Raw genomic sequence first — 19,578 nt, 5'->3', positions numbered from 1 at the left:
AGCACAGGAGGATGGGGCCAGCCTTACCTAGAGTCCTAGGAGCCTCCTGGGGCTCCAGCAGCAACGATTATGGTGCACAGAACCTGGCCAGCAGCCGGGTGGCCCAGCTCCACTTCTGAGCAGTGTGCACTGCCCATGGATGTGCTACTCTGCTTTTTTTTATCCGCAGGTTTTTTTTAACCCCAGGGTCAAAAAAACTTGCAGAAAAGAGAAGCAGAGCAGCGCACACATGGGCAGCACTCCCTTGCAGCGCAGAGAAGATCTAAACGTGTAGTATGTGGCGCCACAGCATGTTTGTGGCACCACATACCTCACGGCCCCGCTTGTCTGGACACAGCATAAGTGACCAAATATGATAATAATAATGCAATAATAATAATATTATTTGTTATATTTTTGTATGCGTGTGTACACACACACACACACACACACACACACACACACACATATATATAAAAATAAATGTGGAAGTCTGCTAATGTTTTAGCAGTGACTTGCAGAGAAGTCCATTAATCAGGAAAAAATGGCCAAATTACAAATTTTGCAGTAAATGTGAATCTACCAAAGGCATAAGGGAAAGTTATTCCATAAAGGTTCACAGTTGGGTGTTTGGAACCTTTCTCTAAAGCAACTGATACAGGCCATCAGATCCAATCTAGAAATTTCTATATTTCTTTAGTTACTAGTACAGCACTCCCTGTCTAAGAGAAACTTTAGCAGACTTCTAACAATCTGTATAGTACATAGCCTCCCATCTAAAAATCACAATGCACTCAAAGCATTCTCAGACTAATGACTGTAAACAGCGTGCTATACCTTTATCATGTGCTCCTGAACACAGAGTGGGTCACTGCTACCAAGGATGCTAAGTAATTCATCATCAGATATGAAGAAAAACCTTGGGAAAGCATTTCGCTTTGAATCCAAATAATCATTCAAGCTTTTCTGACATTTCTCTAGACCATCACTTATATTTTGGAGGTCTGCAAGTCGATTTGGAGCTTCACAGCATTTTTTAATCACTGGATCTTTCACAGTGTCACTCATTATCTGTAGATGGAGAAAAGAAGCATGTTAAAAACTACTAAGGAGCAACACTACAGATTTAAACTAAATTAGGTTTTTCTTGTGACAAAAAATGTCATAACTAGTATTGGTTATTATCAACTAACAATACTCTGTAATATTAGTTAATGTTTCTGCAAGCTATGCCCATCAGTGGTGCACCCAGATTAGTAAAAGTACAGTTTTGCTGGTATAACAAGAAACATCAAGGAATTTTGTCAGCCCAGCTAGGAGTCAAAGATCACATCCTGTCATACCTCCAGGTGATACACCTAGCTTGGCAGATGCCTGTGGTGTAAGCAAAGCCACAGAATAGTGAAGTTACTTCCCTAAAACCAAAGAATAGAAGCAGACTTGAAGCTCAGGAGCTTCTGGCCCCACAATCAACCAACTGCTACACGCTACTTCTCTAGGCAACCATGTTATTCTGAACCTCAAAGGATCCTCCAGCCAGCTGCATTTGGCACTGATTGGCACTAATGACCACGCAAACTCTAAATGAGTCATGGTGTCTGACATGGTTTAGAAGGAGCTGGTTGTTAAAGATAAAGCACAACTTGCTGTCACAACACAGCTGGAAACACCACCAGACAGGAAAGTCACCTTCAGAGGAAAACTGGAGCAACGATGCTATCTATAAATGAAAGCCTTCAGGTTACTACAGAACTAAAAGCAAAATACATCAAACGACTCTTTCAATCATGTGGCCATTACAAAACAAGCCTGATACTTGCCCTTTTAAATATCCTGTCTATGTTGTCAAACTTTTTAGCTTCCTCTGGAAGTTGTGATCTTATATCCCCACCAATAAAGATGCTCTCAAGGTACATCCATTTCCTCTGAACCACCATCCAGACCTAGAAAGAATCAAATATTACCAGCCAAGGAAAAAAGAATTATGGAAATCATTAATTATTGAAACCTAATCACTAAGGAAAAAAAACTGAAACATTAACCTTCTCTTCCTTCCCTACCTCAATAACTTCACCAATCAATGAGAGTGTTTTTTCCCAGTGGTGAACTGTTGACAGAAAAGGACCCACAAAGCGACTCCCTGAAATACTCTGAAGATTGACAGTGTTGTCATCAAGAATCTGAATAATGTCATCAACGGAGCCCAAAATAAAGCCTCGCTCTTGAGTGCCTTTGAAGTACCTTTGTACAGTGAATTTCATGTTCTCCCAGGTGTCTACTATATCCTTAACACCCTGCATGGGAACAAAAAAAGGAGGACATTTTAGTCCTGGAGAACTAAAGAACAGTGGTTCTACCTGAAAAATGAATAATTACTTTAGCAAAGGTTCAGCTCTACCACTCAAGTACAGGCCCACCCTTGAAAAAGGATCACATAAAATGGCAACTTCAAACCCATCAGATCTATTCTTAATGACCACATGCAAGTTTCATCTGCTAATCTCAACGGCAAAAATACTTTTGTACCCTTATCAGAGCTATAACAGCCAAGTGTGAGCTGGATTTGGTTTTATCTTTTACATTATCAACAGAGCTATTGACTAAGTCACACCACAGTAGTCCCACTAAAGATAACAGGGTCATAAAGTGTCATTACTAAAGTCCTCGACTGAGGTACAGAACCTTTACTACTGACAATTTTGTGAAAAGTGGGAAGCACCCAGTTTGACTATCAAATCTGAGGCTGACTGTGCTGGACTGGCAATTGTGAAGGAAAATGTGTGCACCTGCCTTTGGGCCAAGTGAGCTCATAGAGAAACAATAAATACAGAACTGCGTACTGCCATTTTTACAAGCACTTTTCAAAGAAGCAATGCAGTGGATAAAGCAAATGATTAAAACGTTTTAGGCAACATTTCACTAACCCTCTTAATGCCATTTAAAACTAACATTGAAAGATCAATAACCAAAAAATAAATAAACCCACCTCTGTCATCAAAAATAGCTTTATTACTTTATTCATATTTTTTAAATTACCTTCTCAATGCTCAACTCCTTAACAGCAGTTCCAACTATTTCACTGATAACATCTGAGTATTTGGAAAGTTCCATAGCAAACATATTCTCCAGAGTAAAAGTTTCTGTTGTCATTTCAAAGCTAGTGCCAGTTCTCTCCATAAGTTCTTTCCAATGCCTGAAAGAGTTACAGTAGATCATCAAACCATTATAAACAAGACCGTGTATTATAGATAGGGACCAACTAAAAATGCAGAAAGCATTCCTTGCAAAAGAAGACAAAGTGCAGCATATGCATGTGATGCAGAGTCTCCCAAAGACTCCATCTTTCTATCCCAGCCAAGTGTGATGATGACAGAGCTGAACCAGAAGCTCTGAGCTGCTAAGCCACTGTAACAGAAAAGAGCAGTCAAGCGGGGGGAGATGAATACCCAAGGAGCTAGTCATACAAAGAAGAAGCATTGATTTAAGTAGGCCTCAGCTACCTCTGCTAAAGATCAAATATAAGGAGTAAAACCACTGGTGAGCAAACAGCCCTACCAACTTTCCACCAGTGACAACATTTTACTGGCATTCAAAAGTAGCAGAACTACTAATGTTACATGCAAGCTCTGTTGCTATAACATCTAAGACTAGTAGTATGTGTTTGTATGAGTGTCCAAGACAGGCATACGGGTGGGACTGCTGACAAATGTGAGAGACAACACCATGCTCTTCTATGGCACTTTGCTACCGTGAATCTCCAAGCACTTTACAAAAAGAGATGAGTAAAACTATTTACACATGGGGACTAAAGCAAAGTCAGGGATATGATGACTTGCTCAATAGCAGAGCCAAAAAATGAATCCAGGTATCCTAAAAGTCCTAGTTAAATGCCCTGCCCTGTCCACTAGGAAACGCTTGTTTGGAAACATTTATGGAAACAAACATGAATTTAGAGACTGGTTTCAGACCAGCTAAAATCTGACCCCATCAGCCTACAAATGTTTTGTTTGCCTTTTAAGCCCCTTGACCATATAAAATGTGAAAATGCCTGGAACCTGTAACAACATGACATTGTATGCATGGGGTGTGCCTACACATGCAGCAGACTGCGCAGTTGTTACTGTGCAGTCATTTAGTAATTAGGCAAGTATTAAATGGCTGCACAGTCTCAACACTGCGTGGCTATTTTTAGCAGCTACCACACAGTAGCATTGGTATCACGGTTCATGCCCAGCAACGCTGACACTGTAGCAACGAGCTACAGCAACATAGCTCATCACTACGGCGATGTAGTGTCTCATGTAGATACGCCCACTGTATTGTAATATCTAGAATAAGACTTGGTCTTTTACTATAAACACACAAAATATTTGCTTATGTTGCATGAAACTATGTAAGCTTATTAGATGGACATCAGCTATTATGGTCCACAGCCCAAAACTGTTTGTATGGTTCCAACATCTGTCATGGAAAATTTTAACAAACAAGAATAAATAGCCTTGCTTGTACAGAAAATCCCTTACAGAAATAGAATCAAACCTTTCTCTTAAGGCTTCATTTTTCAGATCAAGCAGCAAAGGAATGGAGTCTCTGAATGCCTTCATTTTTGTCTCCAGGTGATAAGCCACAGGCATGCTGCGCACCTGCTTAGGCAGCTTGCGATGGGCTTTAAGAAATCCTTCAATTCCTTCCTGCAGAACTTGCACATTGAGGTTTATCCAGAGGGTCTGAGACCATTCCTCTTTAGCAACCTGGAGACAAAGATAGTTAGAAAATCACAATGTTTCCTTTTAGCTTATCACAAGAGATACTATTTGTTATTTCTAGGACAATAGTATTTGGAGGCCTTAGTCAGGACCAGGACACAGATGTGCACAGGACTCAACAAGCACAAGATAAAGCACATTCCTGCCATGAAGGGTTAAGATTGAATTTAAAAGTAAGTGTAACAAATCATCAGAAGAAAAAGTAGAAAGAGAACATGGGAAATGGAAATAAGAACATGATTTACAGTCACAATCTGATTCTTAACTTTAGGACGTTTGACTGATTTCAAAAACAAACACAAAAAGGCTGTTTCAAAAAACTAAATAAGGTCAGTAAGGGTCTGACTGGGATCTGCTTATTCACAAGTAGCACACTTAATACACAGGCTACTGAAATCACCAAGCTATTTAAGGAGTAAGATGTTACACAGAACAACTGGAATCTGGTCTCAACTGATCACAATATTCTTCCTGGCCTAATGACTATAGCTGAAGCACCCTTATGCATATACAAGCAGTCCTCAACTTACAATGTTTCGAGTTACATTTGGCACTTACAACATTTATAAACTGACACCCTGTTTCAACTTTATGACGTCAGTTTCGACTTACAACACTTGATCCATGCAACGCCACGCCGGCGAACAAGTTAGCTGTGTCACTCATCTCCTCGGAGAACATCTGTCCAAACTTGCTTGGACACTTTCTTTAAGAAAGCAGACAAGACTCCAGAAAAATTTGCAGCCATGACTCCTGAGAAGACTCCAGCCTAGAACCCTTCAAAAATTCTAACCAAGAGCCCTTCAAAAAAAAAGTCCAAGCAAAGTCACCTCAAAGAAGTCTTTCCAAATCAATATGATTGCTATTTACAATATAAATACATTAATGCAGCAATATTACTTATCTGTAATTCATCGAGTACAAAATTCTGGTGTATTTTTGGTGAAAATAAGGTATCAGGCCTTGGTTCAGGAACCAATCCCCCATTTATGACATTGTTTCTTATGTGAAAATTGGTTCCGAGTTACAACGTTTCGACTTAAGACATGGTTTTCAGGAATCAATTATGTCGTAAGTCCGAGGACTGCCTGTATATAGCGGTTGTTTAACTAAGTTCTACATTCTGGTTATCATAAGGATGAAAAGATCACAGCTTATTTCAATTAGATAGACAGACTCTGGCACAATAAGAGAAAAACTCTCATTACATAAACACTTACCTTTTGCGACTTATAAATTTCGTAGATCTGCTTTAGACCTTTCATGTCATTCTGTGCTTTCATTAAGTCCGGGTACATTGTAATTGGCAGATCAAAAAGTTTCTCAGCATTAGCCAATTCCTGACGATTCTTCTCAAGTTTGTCCAATTCTTTATCAAAAACACCCAAAAGATCCAATCCTGCAAAAAGAAAATTTTCCATAGACAGCTGAATAATCCATCATTTATGTATAAATTATAGTTCTTCAAATGGCTCAACTGATTAGCCTGTATTTTAACAAGGAAAAATATCCTGAAGTGATGTATATTTCTATTTTACATATAATACTCCAAAGTATCAGTCTTCAGCCTACTTCAGAATGTAACTGTGCGTACACAAATGTTCTTACCTTTGTCAAGGTTTTCCCCAACAGCACCAGGCCCCTCAGTAGTAAATCTATGGAAGAAGTCTGAGATCTCTTTACTGTAGTCTCCAATCTGATGCTTTGTAATCTAAAGGGTATATTGTTTGAATTAAGGTTCTCCTCTTCCATTTCCAAATGGCTTATAGACACAAAAGGTAATAAAAATCACCTCTGTAAAGGTCCTTTTGATGCTTCCAAGGCTGTGATCAACTTCAGTTGCATCAAATAAAAGTGTCTCCCACTTTTCCTTAATCTTGTTAACCAGTTCACTCTCTTCTTCACTTGTCTAAAAGAGAGCAAACTACATATTCACTGAAAACAAAGGTCAGAGAGGAAACCTAATACAGTGGAAGATGAAAACTAGATAGCCAGGAAACAGGAGATCTAAGCCCCTACACACATACAAATGTAAATTATATGGGCCCAATGCAGCAATTTTTATATAGAGTGAAATTGATCCAAGGTGCAAAGAATGGTCCAAGATCCTACACATTCCAGACATTTTTTTAATGAAAAATGTTCATATCCCAAGTCAAATCATCCAAATCAATTCCAGATCCATGAGTCATTCAAGAACCATATGTGGCCCTGCTACTGGCAAGCATCCTCCACCCCCACCTGGGGCTTCAGATGCTTCCAAATCCTTTGGCAAGCATCCTACATTCCAGATTCCCCTTAGGGAGAATGCTGGTGACCAAGAAGAGCTAGGAAGGGAAGGGATCTCTGAGCCAGCATCATGCAAGCTGGTTCAGAAGGTCATGGTGATGGTGGGTCAGGACAGGGATCATGGGATGCGAGTTTCTGTGGTTCTAGATTCCCAAAAGCAAGCACAGAGGAGGGGTGGCTACTTTTCCAGTCCATAGGGCTGGTCACTCAGCCTTAATCAGGTTTTAATCTACATAACAGTACTCAAGATGTGCAAACAGGGAAACTTCTAAGAGGCAGTACAAATAACTGCATTAGGAGCACTCACACGTAGAAATTACCTACAGAAAAGTCAGGCCTGCAATTAGGCCTCTAGTTCTGGAATCTATAAACACTACTTAAATTAACTGAATCTGAGTTAAACAAATGTATAGCAAGCCTGAAAATTTCACTATGAGTATAACAATGTGATAGTAATTCCCTTTTGATCTTGGGTTGTTGGTTGTAGCCCTGTTGGTCAAGGACATAGGCAGGCAAGGCTCTTCGGGTAGATGTAATATTTTTTATTAAACCAACTACATAGTTGGAAAAAGGTTCTTTGCAAGCTTTCAGGCACAAACACCCTTCATTAGGCATAGGGAGAGTCTGGTGTTATGTGTTCTCCAAAGTAGAAAAGAAGCTAATTTACAACATGGAGGTCTGTGAAAATGCAAATGAGTAGAAGTTTGGAAGACAATGGATAGAGATAGGAGGGGGGGAAGGGAGAGAAGATCCTGTTCATTTGATCCTTTTGATCCTGTTAATTTGAAAAACTTTTAAAAAGATGAACCATTCATTTATGTGACAGCTATTCACATCTGAAACACAAGTACAAAATGTCTATAGGATTGACATACGCTCACTCACAGGAATGTTATATACTGCAAGGGTACGGTATCGCTCCTGAATGTCTAGATATTTCAGTTCCACACGCAAAGACATATCTTTGATATCCGCAATTGTACCAAGAACAAATTTGAGATCCTCCAGAGAGTCAGGTGTTTTCCTAAGGTTCTGAGATAATCTCTATAAAAAGGAAAAAGAAGCAGTGTTAATCTTCAGAAGCAGTGTTAAGAAAATAATTAAGAACAAACATATACAGTTAAGCAAAATTAGAGTTATTCAGGCATTAAACACAATTAAGACTTCTTATACTAAAATTGGCAATTTGTGATTAAAAAAATCCAATAATAAAAATACAACAGTATCTCAATAATAATACCTTGTCTCTTATAAAACAGCCCATACAAGTTATGCAAATAAGGAGCCCCACTCACAGCTGATCATGCAGGATAATGATGTCATATCAGAGAAAACACCTACCTCAATGTCTTCCTGAAGACTGAAGAGTTCCTCTCTGGCAGACTCATTTAGAAGTTTCCCCAGAGACATCACCCAGCCTTTGGCATTCTCCTGCACAGTGTAAGCTAATGGGCCCAGTTGAAGCCTGATGCATTGCTCATCCTTAATCAAGGGCTGCTGAGTCACTTCTTGGGCAACCTTCATATAGAACTGCAGCTTCTCATCGAAGGTGACGCAAGCAGGTTTCCTTGCAGCAAACTTCTCCATGACGATGGCTTTATCTAATTTCCACAATGGGCGATACCTCTTCCACCGGTTGAGATACTTGGTGAGAGAAATCAGGAGCTTGTGTACGTTCTGGGTGATGAGAACAGCCTGTTCAATTATCACCGGGTTCTGAGAGAGGTCATTAAAAAAACTCAAGGTGATGGGCTCATCTTCTTCTGCATGCTGAGGTGGGCACTCAATACAGGAGCCGTGCATCCACCGCACAAATTGCTAGTGTTTTCAGAGAGAGCAATGCAAAGAATTACTTACCAGAGTGAATGACATTAGTCACAGTCATTAACTCTTAATTAGGAGATTTAGCATGAGGCTTTATCCAAATACCCAAGGCTCAATTCTGATCTGAAATATGCCGGGGCGCACAATTTTTTTAATCAACGGCTTAGCGTTTGACAAAGCTAGACATACCCTTCCAGTGAATGTGAAGGACCAAAAGATGCCAAATACATTCTCTCTGGCATCATCCTTTGGTCTCTTTTTAAGAAAACCTTTTGGGGATGTCATAACCTCAGCACAGAGAGGCAAGTCAATCAGGCTCATCATGGCGAGAGGAGGAAATCTTGGGCTATGAAGCTGGGAAGCAGGCTTGTCCTGAATGTATTTCCTTAGGATGTAACCCCAATCTTTGAGAAAGCCATGCATAAGGGTAAATGTGCTATCTGCACATCAGTGCAAGACAAGATAGCTCCCAGAACATTTGGGTCATTTTTAGAAAGAAGCAATGTGTGCCCCACAAAAGAGTACATAACTCATTGATACAAGTAGGCCAACCAGTTGGAAACACACAGTATCTTGGACTTCTCTGGCACCTATGATCCACTCCTAGCACTTTCTTAAGAACTAGGAAAGTAACCTCCCCTACTGCTTTAGAGGAGGTTGAAAACTATAGACAGAACTAACGGCACACCTTCCCACCCAACTCATTTACTCAACCAAAGGCAGAATCTTTAGTGATATCTGGATGGCATATCCTGCTGGTGTATATTTCTTTACAGTGCTGAATAGATCCTGTTGCCCAGACAAAGCTCTTGACACGGTCTATGAGAGTTTTGCCTGAGTAAAAACTGTATAAAGTGACACTGTGTCATCAGACCAGTTAGTAACAAGAGAAAGCTGCAATGAATATTTCCATCATATAAAAGCTTTGCTTTAACATTGTAACCATCCAAAAAAAAGCAAGAATCACCCATCATGCCAAAAAGCATTCTCTGAATAACCTTAATCAATAATCACCTTAGTGACTTCAACACATTCCCTGACACAATTAACCGTCATTTTATCAATTTCGCTGGCATTCGGCTGTAAGATTATTTCAGGAGCAGATAAAATAGTTTCTGTTTGGAACAGGGGGACAGTCCCAAGAACTGCTGCATTAAAAGCCTGCAAATTCCTGCAAAAAGTTTTTAAAAAAAGGATTAAAGACAATCATACAAGCAGTGACACACAGAAGTAGATAGCACAGACTGCAGGCACAAGGCTGACATTCCTTCAGAGATGCAAGCAGTGGTACCTGATGCCTTAAACAGGAGGCCCCTGCATTCACCTAAGGATGACATTTGTCCAAGAATGCCAGACAGAGAAAATAATTTTGTATACAGAGAATGACAGGACTAGACCTAGAGTGCACAAAAACAAAAGAGATGAGAAATTGAGCTCTGGTAAATTGATTTCAGAGAGGTTCCCAGAAACTAGGAGCAAGTGAGGTATTCTCACAGCTCATGTCAACATTGCTCTGTAATGCTTTGTCCTAGCCCTGCTGGCACAAAACTTTCTGTAGGGAAGACATAAGCCTGGTCCTGAGGGCAGCTAAGCCCAGCAGGTGGTCAGCTCCACAGTAACAGGCATCATTCTGGAACAAACTACGGCTGGAGTGTAAAAGGAAGGGAGTGAATCAGAAGTAGGAGAGGCAGACAGAGTGATTTTACACTGAACGGTTCTGCATCCCTGCAACAGCCTCAAGTTGTCCTGTTGCATGGTCTACACTGATCTCTATCTGCCACTGAACAGGCAAGAGGTAACTTACCATCCTTTTGCCCCTATGCTAGCACTTGTGCCACTACAGATACAAAACTGGCCTCTACAGTTCAGAGTCTAGAGATTCTGTCTATTGGTTTTAAAAATAAAATGCCTGCCAGAATACAAGCTACTCTCAGTGTAGAAATTACCTTCACCCTTGTTCTTCCACAGGCATAATAATATCCATTCACTCAGAATTAGGGTTCTTGTCCCATTGGCCATAAAGCTAACAATGCCATGTTTCAAGCATGGCATCAATCTAAGTGCTTTATGTGAAATTGTACGTATAGACTGAATACTAGCATAACTTAATAAATGGCTTGGCAAAAAACCCCAGATTCAAGACCATCAGTCCTTTAAAGCAATCACTAGACTTACTTCAGAATTAACTGTGTCAAAGTATGATAAATTTTATTTTCCCAGTATGCATAATAGGAAGCTAGTTTTGCAGATCTGCCAGTGTTTGTATTGACAATTAGACCTTCCACTTTTGTCAGCAATGGTCCAATGGCAGCATACTTTCTAACCATGTATTCCAGGTCTTTTAATCTCTCTTGCTTAATATGCTCAAAGAATTCCTTCACTCCTGTAAAAGATTATGTTATTATCATTATTTAATAGTCATAAAGTATCAACAAAATAATAATTGGCTTAGATTTATTTTAACAACCTTATTTATTCACTTTCCTCCAAAAATTAGCGATCAAAAATTGAGGCGCATGTCTTACATGGAGAGGCTGATTCAGAAAAGTTTGGTTAAAAAGAAAAATCTTTCTTTTCTGCCTTCCCAAAACAAGGTGCATGTCTTATTTTAGAGCATGTGTATGTGATTAAATATGGTACCTTGATCTTCCACATTATTCAAGAATATTCTCCATTATTATTCAGGACTTGTAGAGTCAGATACTTAAAATTTGACCAAGATAACAAATCAAGAGGCATAATGGAATGGCTGACCTCCACCAGTTACACTCGTGATAGAGAGACCCACTGTGAATCAATGAATTTTCCATATGGGCTAAGGAGCAATTCTAGCCACAATCTTCATGATGGCAAAAGATGATCAATTTAGCTGCACAAGATGGCAACTGACAATGTATATGGGGGAATGCAGCTCCATGAAACCCTCCCATACAGATGAACATGGGGGAACTCAGGAGGAAACCAAAGACAAGGATGTGGGTGACCAGAAGCTTAGAAGATAAGGAATCTATTCTAAGCAGATCTCCATGTCTGCCTCACCAACACAACCAGCTGAGGGTACTGAAATTAACCTTATGCTCTTTTCATTATACTGTGGGATGGTGGCCTGCTTAACCTTGGGACTATTAAATACCATATTTCCTTAGCAATGAGAAAAAAGCACCACTTAAATAAGATACTACACAGAGCCTAGAAAAGAAAATATAAAATGCACAACCTACCAGGAAGTTCTTCAGCATTTTTCTGGAGTGGTGATTTAAATAGATTTGTAGATTCGATTAATAAAAGCTTGTTATTTATGTCATCAGCATTCTTATGAACCTGATGTACCAATGATTCAAACTTCCCAATGGCTTGTGTGCACCGAATAACATAGTCACCAATACCTTGAAAAAAAAGTGCGTTGCTTACTTTCTCTTTCTTTATCAAACCAATCACCCCCATATTACTAATGCTGTCTAAAACAATGACGTTGGTAATGCTGTACCCCTTCCTTCTGAGGCCAACAAGGCCAACAAGGTTACTTCCTTTTGGTCGTGCATTGGAGTTCAAATTCTATATTCACTGAAGACTTTCACAGCTTTCACTGAGCACTGGGCCAGGCCAGTGGACCGAGCCATAAATTCACACCATAAAAACCTATATTCCTCAACTGGGGCTAAGATAACTCAATTAATTACAACCCTGATATCCAGCTGTATTCCTTTGCACTCTACTTTAGATAGAAACAAAGTGCTGACATCAGACATGGTAAACAGAAGTATATAGTATGGAAAATGTTTCATTTTGAGCTCATTTTAAAATACCAGATAAGTTACCTAATGAATTCCAGTTAAGTCTCTTGTATCCTGACCTAAATACTCTCCAGAGCTCTTGAATGTGATCACCAAGAAGCTGGGTTTCTGCTTCATTCAATGTTCCCATTAATATGTGGTAGTGATCCAACATAGTCTTCATTCCATTGGTGTGTCTATAGAGAATTACAAGCATAATGTAACCTCTGGTATTGAAGATTTCAGCCTAGACTGAAAACCTGATTGTCAACCAATTAGCTTGAGGCTTGAAGACATGAAGTCTGCTCAAAGTTAACTATTCAGTGGTCTGAACAAAGACTCTGAGTGTATTACCATTCACTCATTATTTCTTTACTCCTCAACAACATGTAAGATGGACAGATATTTTAACAGGCTTTGAACACTGCCCTAATCCAATTCCTACTAAAATCAAGAGACAGATTCCCACTGACTTCAGTAGCACATGGTTTGGACCCTCTGACTGAAACCCAAAAAAATAATTTAAGATAAACTTAACTTAAAGCACGTGCCAGAGAACTATGAGTAAGGCAGTCTAGAAAATCCTGTTTTGCATCTTTATTCACCTAAATTTGTTTGAAAATCTGGCCCCATGCAGTTTGCTCAGGGTCACACAGAGAGCGGGGGTGGAGTCAGGCACTGAGCCAAGATCTTCTAAATGGATATAGGCCTGAGAAATGTTACAATTTATAGCAGTAAAATGTACTGTTTCTTTGGCTTCCTTGGGGGTTTTGATGTATTGTTTTGCTTCCTTGATGTAGCTCTGTACCAAGAGAACGCAGACAGTGCCAGAGGAACGATTACCTATGCCAACGGGGTATTCACAACTTGTTCAAGAAAATTCACTACTGAGTGAATGGTCTCATATTTCAAACATCTGAGGACACCAGGAACCACTCCTGCTCCAAGTGAAATCAATAGTTGTACAAACTTTAACTTGAATGCAAGCAGGTTCCTTACTTAAGAAATTTGTCTTCCTGCAGAGCAACATTCCTTGCTATTTCAGGCACTGGGAACCCCAGCTGTTCCATGTATTTCGTTTCATTGATAACCTCTTGGAGTTTGGGAGAAAAATTCACTGAAAAACGAATAAACTTCTCTCCCATTTTGAGTTCTTCTGGGACTGGGCTCTACAGGAGAGAAAGAGCAGAAGAAGAAAGGAGGGGTAGTGTCAGATGCTTAAAAAGCAAAGGAAATACAACTTTGAAATAGTAGAACAGACTGTTCTGCCTCAACCATATGGTTGGCCTGTCCCAGCAGAAGAAATGCTTTTAAGACTGGCTGTGATACTCAGCACTTTATGAAGAAACATCTCAACAGTGAGACAGATTAAACTGTTTTATGGCTCCCCACAAACAAGGTAGAACATGGTAGACTCTCTGTCACGTGGAACTATCTATAGCTGAGTGAATAAAGATTTCTAAATGTGCTGAGGTCGGTCCCAAAGTCTGACCAGATCCTTGTAGTTCTTACTTCTATGGTTGTGTGAACTAACCTTCTGATGGATTAATTCTGACCCTTTCACAAAGAAAAATTTTGCTATTCCATTACATACAAATAGTAAAAGAAGAAGAATTGCAGAGATGAGACTGCTGGAAACTGTGGTCTGTAGTTACTCTCCAAACAACTTCATCTCTTCAGCAAGCCACAACCAGAAACCATGGCACAAAACACACCAGAGTTCATGCATCTCCCAGGCCATCCAACAACTGTAATGAATATGACTGTGGGTATTTCATGTAGGACCCAAAACAATTCTGTGTTCCGAAGAACTGACATTTCCCCTTTATAGCAAAGGTTCTATTTTTAAGAAACCACTTGAAGAAAACCTCATCTGAGAGAAATATGGCTATAAATCAAGCCCAAAGTACAAAGGACTGATAAACAACTTTTCTTCCCCTTACCTGCTCAGAGGTGTCTGGATTACTTTGAATTATGGCTCCAGAAGGATGGACTTTAGCAAGCAAGGTCTTTTTCAGTAGTATTGGGAGTGTCTGTTCTGTCCAGTCTCTCCATTGGTCATATTTCAGATCTTCATATTCTTTCATTCTTTTAGCTACTCCCAGGTATTTTTGTTTTACCTGTAAGCAAGAATTCAAGTTAAGTTCATCCTGCTCCTTAAAGAAAGAGCTGACATTCCCTTGTCTGAAAGTAACTACTTAAAGTGGTTTTCAAGACTTCTTTATATTCAGAGAGCAAGTACATTCTGTGGTTAATGCAGGAGACTGAGAATCCAGACTCCTGAGCTCTACTGCCATTTCAGTGACTACTTTCTCATGTTTGGGCAAGACACAATCCATCTAAGTCTCAATTTCCCTATGTATAACATGGATATATATTTACATATACTTATGTACTGTGACTTTAATCTCTCTCAAGCATTTGAATGTCACTGAATGAAAGGTGTTACTCAAGCACAGATAATTCCTAACTATATTTAAACATCAGTAAAGCCAACATACTTCTTTTCCACGCTCGCTAGCCAGCAACTCCTCTACTTCATGAAACCGAACAATAGTGCGCTTGATACGGTAAAAAAGAGATCGTGCCCAATATATTGCACCAGCCATAGGAGGATGATTTTTGTACAAAGGTGGATTACTGACGTTTTGGATAAAGATGTCATTAACTATGTCAAGCTGGAAAAAAAAAAAAAATTGTGAGAAGTCAGAAGCATCATATTTCCCCTCTCCACTATTACCACTTAATATGATACACAGGAAAAGGTTCAACTGCTAATTCCAGCAGCAGAACAAAAACAATTAATTATTTTATTTCCATGGACTCTTTCTTTTGCATTAATCACAGTATACAGAGAATCTGATGCAAGCAGAGCATCAAAAGGAAATGGTGTCCAACACTGGGCACATCCATCACTGAAACAATCAAGACCAATAGCTGAAAGTAGAGGAGAGAAAACTGAGCCCATTGTCCCGATCTCCCACAACTGCCGCTTTCCATTAGGATCACGAACTGTCATCCAGCACAGGGATACTCAGAACTGCAGGAGGCAGAATTTTCATACTGTTTCACTGGTTATGGAACATTGTGGACATTATGCCCACAAGAAACAACCACCCCAAAGCCAACCTCATTCAGAACCAAATGCACACTTGATCTTGTTGACCCAGAAGACGTATCCCCATAGGTAGAGACACATAAAGATGCCTGTAAATCAATCCCACTATTTCCCCTACAGGCTGGGAAGAAAGAAAGTGTGACTGTTGTGGTTATTTCTAAAATCTGAGGGGCTTTCAGTTGCATGGTGAAAAGGGCTATAGAAGAGCCCAGGCACATAAATAGGGAGCGACTGTTCAGGGAAGGAGACTTCAGCTTGACAGAGAACTTCTTGTGTTCCTTAAGAAATTCTTAAGTGAAATACCTCTTTACAATACTGATCAAGAATATCATTGAATTTCATCATCATCTGCTTATTGATGGCATCTCGAGAGCGGATGTGTTTAAAATTTAAGAGCATGTCGAATGCAGCTTCCGCTGACCGAAGAGTCTTAAAGGATTCGTCAATAAAGCTCTTAGCCTCTTTTTCAATAACCTAGACATGGGAAAATGTAGTCAAGAAATTCAATTGCTTATGAAATAACCTTATGGAGACAGCAAGAAGAAATGTGGAAAAAAACAATTTACTTTCTACTGAAGAATTTGTTAGTCTTTATTTGAATGTATAAATTATATTTTTAACCATCTGATTCTGCCTCAGTGGCCTACATGACATGAGTTTGCTGGGTCTCAGTCCAGTTACCTACATCACAAGAAGCATAATAACAACTGGTCCTTTTCTTGGCATCCTCACCTGAGAGGTAAGGAGCTAAACAAGCCTGCGAGAGAAAAGTTTAAGTTCTAGTCTTCAGGTCACAACTAAGAAAAGTTAGCGTGCGAGTGTCTAGAAGGCACATGCTGCCACTGATCATGCTATATAACTGTTCTGCCAATAATCAAATAGCTTCAGTCTCCAGGATTGTGTCCTCATCAACACTTCAACTACATAAAAAATAAAAATAAAAAAAACCTGGCTTCCATCAAAAATTCTGAACCAAAATATGTGACTATTTTCATCTAATTTTTACTTTGTTTATTACTTTAATTTCTACTTAGCAGACTTTCATTAATTTAAAATCAAATTTTGAATTTCTAGAAGGCAGACATATTCTAGTTATATAAATACTCATCATGGGATGTGCTACTTACCAGAACTTCTGCTTTAAACTGTTCCATAACAAATTTCCACTGCGATGAACACTTGATGCTAAAAGGGTCAAAAGTCAATACTTCCATAGGACTAATCAGACCATCAACCCTTCTCAGTACGTCATCAATACGCTTTGGATCACCAGTAACAGCTTTCAGTTCAGAACCAAATATATTGTAAAATTCTTCAATAACCTGTTTATTCAGAAGTACATACAAGAAGGTTTTATTTTTAAATGTTGTTGTCTGTCAAAGCAATACTTTTGGTTCTCTTTTTACAATGCCCTTCAAGCTTATTTATATTTTGTTTATTATTATAAAAGATTCTGAAGACCTCAATATAAAAAACCTCTATGAGTGCATCCAGACAAGCACGGAGGTGTGGTATATGGCACCACAAACCCATCTGCAATGCCACACACTGCACATGTAGGCATTCCCCACACTTTGCTTTGCAGCGCAGGGGGGGAGTTGACCAAGGAAATCCCAGGGTCAAAAAACCCACATAAAAAAAGACACAGGGTGCCGTACGTGGTGGCAGAATGCACCATCCAAAACCGGAGCCTGGACAGCTGGAGCCACACCCCCTACAGGTCCAACATTGCAGATTTTACTCAGCTAATGTTGTCATTCATGCCAAATGAAGTTTTGGAATATCTGGCATATATTTCCTGCTGAATACTCATTCATCCACAAACTTCTAGTTAAGCATATCATAACATGAAAAAAAAATCTATCCATTCTTAAAAATGATCCTGCATTCAATAAACTGACTTTCATAAGCCAAATTTTCTAAAATACTGTACCATGGAAAATTCCCAGAGGTTCAGTGAATACCTTATCAGAAAACTAAGTATATTTATTGATATTTAATATAAAAAGTTAAATTTATAAAACATGATCGTGTTAAATATGTTTGTAGTTAACAGCTGTGCAAAACTATTACAGTTCTCTTTTCCAGACCAGAGCCCTGATTCTGAGAAGATGCAAGTACACTTAACTGTACACACAAGCAGTTCCACTGACTTCAGCAAGATTGCTCACATGTCTAAAGCTATGTACATGCATACAGTTTGCAAGATTTTATCCTCATATTCTATAACTGCTTCACTACTGATTTCTGATAATTTGTTCTTAAAATAACTACGCTGACTCTTTAAATGCATTACAAAGAATCTACCAGATAAGCCCAAGGGAACATTTCTTAAAAGCTTTTAATATTTAATTTTATTGAGAAAATAAAATGCAGAGCAAAAGCATCACTCAGGTAGAGAAAATACATACAGTCCCTTCTAGGTAATAGCTATCTATTTTGCTATTCAGCTACCTGCAAAATATCATACAGATCTTGACAGATTGAAGCCATATAATCTGTTTTTTCAAAAAGACGTTTTCGGTCAAATTCCCACCGTTGATCTCTTCCTGAGGCTTCAATTTGGGCACGAATATCAAAATACACTATTTTCCACATTTCAAGGGTGCGTTTGGCTTCTGTCATTTTGTTTTTTGCAGCAGTTCTATCTTCTCTATTAACCAAAACAAAGCCATTAGAATATCAACAGAAAACTTTCAAGCTTTAAAAGGGACTACAGTAGCTTGGTCCAATCATTTCTTTTGTTCATCTAAAAACTAGCCAGAACTTAACATGTAATAATATGGTCAAAAATATGGTATGAATGTGGTTTTGGAAAAGTTCAAAAGGAAGAAAGATTTCAGAGATGATTCTGGTAGCACTTATTCTGTTTTTTGTATCACAGTTGAAGTTACTACCAAGTTATAACAGATTTACAAAAGAGAAGCAGACCCATGCCTTTAGGGCTGCTTTAGTAATACAAGAAAGCATATGTAATAAATACCTCATATTTCTTTTTAAATTTGCTATCTGTCACCAGAGCTAATGAAAGTAACTAAAACATACTTGGTGACATTCGCACTTATCACACTTCTTGTAGGAAAACAAATGTCACCAAAAACCTCAACTTAGACAAGACTCTGCTACTTACTTAAACAAAGTGCGTAAATCAACAACTTTGCAGACCCTTGCTGAAATTTCCCATGCAATGCGTTCCATGAGGGGGATCATTCGTTCATCTTTGTTATAATGCCGTGAGATGATCCACACCATTCTCAGTGCATTCATCAGTGGACGAATTGTTTCCAAGACAACATTAAATCCAGTGCCATGTGTCAAGTTCTATTAAATGGATGATAACTGCTGTGAATAAGACTGCCACAAACAGATACATATACTATAAACTGAACACTTGGACTCAGTAGATTCTGAGATTAACAAACATATGGATGGAGCTAAGTGGCCATGTTAGTTTGAAGTGAGGCAGAAAACAGCACAGTGGCACCTTACAGACTAATTCAGAGAGGGAGGCATAAGCTTTTGTAAGCAACAGCTTACTCTGTCAGATGATATGAATGGACCTGCAGGAAGTAGGGGTCCTAAACAGAAATCAGCTACTGACTATCAAGCAAACACGCACATTGGTGACTCTAATGAGAATCTTGTGTTTACAAGTCTGCAGTACTGATGCTGTCACTGTCTTATTAAAATTCCAGTTTCTATTAAAGGCTACCAAAGCCTGATACCTACTTGTCCAAATCTGCCTTTGGATCCTTGACTGAGTTCCCATTTCTCTTAACATGAGAGCTTAAATGAATCCAGCAACAGAAGCTGGTCTTCCAATCAGAAA

At 39.1% G+C, this 19,578-nt stretch overlaps 1 protein-coding gene across 1 annotated transcript in view; it reads right to left on the bottom strand.

Moving 5' to 3' along the window:
• DNAH10 (dynein axonemal heavy chain 10) overlaps nucleotides 1-19,578 on the bottom strand; it is a 79,529-nt gene that overhangs the window by 48,740 nt on the left and 11,211 nt on the right. The window contains exons 9-29 of the mRNA XM_006263700.4: nucleotides 18,880-19,070; nucleotides 18,204-18,402; nucleotides 16,877-17,071; nucleotides 16,053-16,223; nucleotides 15,133-15,309; nucleotides 14,575-14,751; nucleotides 13,631-13,800; nucleotides 12,677-12,828; nucleotides 12,080-12,244; nucleotides 11,034-11,241; nucleotides 9,873-10,029; nucleotides 8,376-8,852; nucleotides 7,920-8,078; nucleotides 6,538-6,654; nucleotides 6,354-6,456; nucleotides 5,966-6,144; nucleotides 4,519-4,730; nucleotides 3,016-3,172; nucleotides 2,040-2,273; nucleotides 1,800-1,922; nucleotides 817-1,050 (exon numbers count right to left, since the gene is read on the bottom strand). Of these exons, the coding sequence (XP_006263762.4) occupies nucleotides 817-1,050; nucleotides 1,800-1,922; nucleotides 2,040-2,273; nucleotides 3,016-3,172; nucleotides 4,519-4,730; nucleotides 5,966-6,144; nucleotides 6,354-6,456; nucleotides 6,538-6,654; nucleotides 7,920-8,078; nucleotides 8,376-8,852; nucleotides 9,873-10,029; nucleotides 11,034-11,241; nucleotides 12,080-12,244; nucleotides 12,677-12,828; nucleotides 13,631-13,800; nucleotides 14,575-14,751; nucleotides 15,133-15,309; nucleotides 16,053-16,223; nucleotides 16,877-17,071; nucleotides 18,204-18,402; nucleotides 18,880-19,070 (3,957 nt within the window). The remainder of the gene's footprint in view (nucleotides 1-816; nucleotides 1,051-1,799; nucleotides 1,923-2,039; nucleotides 2,274-3,015; nucleotides 3,173-4,518; nucleotides 4,731-5,965; nucleotides 6,145-6,353; nucleotides 6,457-6,537; nucleotides 6,655-7,919; nucleotides 8,079-8,375; nucleotides 8,853-9,872; nucleotides 10,030-11,033; nucleotides 11,242-12,079; nucleotides 12,245-12,676; nucleotides 12,829-13,630; nucleotides 13,801-14,574; nucleotides 14,752-15,132; nucleotides 15,310-16,052; nucleotides 16,224-16,876; nucleotides 17,072-18,203; nucleotides 18,403-18,879; nucleotides 19,071-19,578) is intronic.

This window comes from Alligator mississippiensis, chromosome 10 (assembly GCF_030867095.1).
Source record: "Alligator mississippiensis isolate rAllMis1 chromosome 10, rAllMis1, whole genome shotgun sequence".
Lineage (NCBI taxonomy): Eukaryota > Metazoa > Chordata > Crocodylia > Alligatoridae > Alligator > Alligator mississippiensis.
The sequence above is the reverse complement of the archived record's forward strand: the minus strand, read 5'-3'. Positions and strand labels throughout refer to the sequence as shown.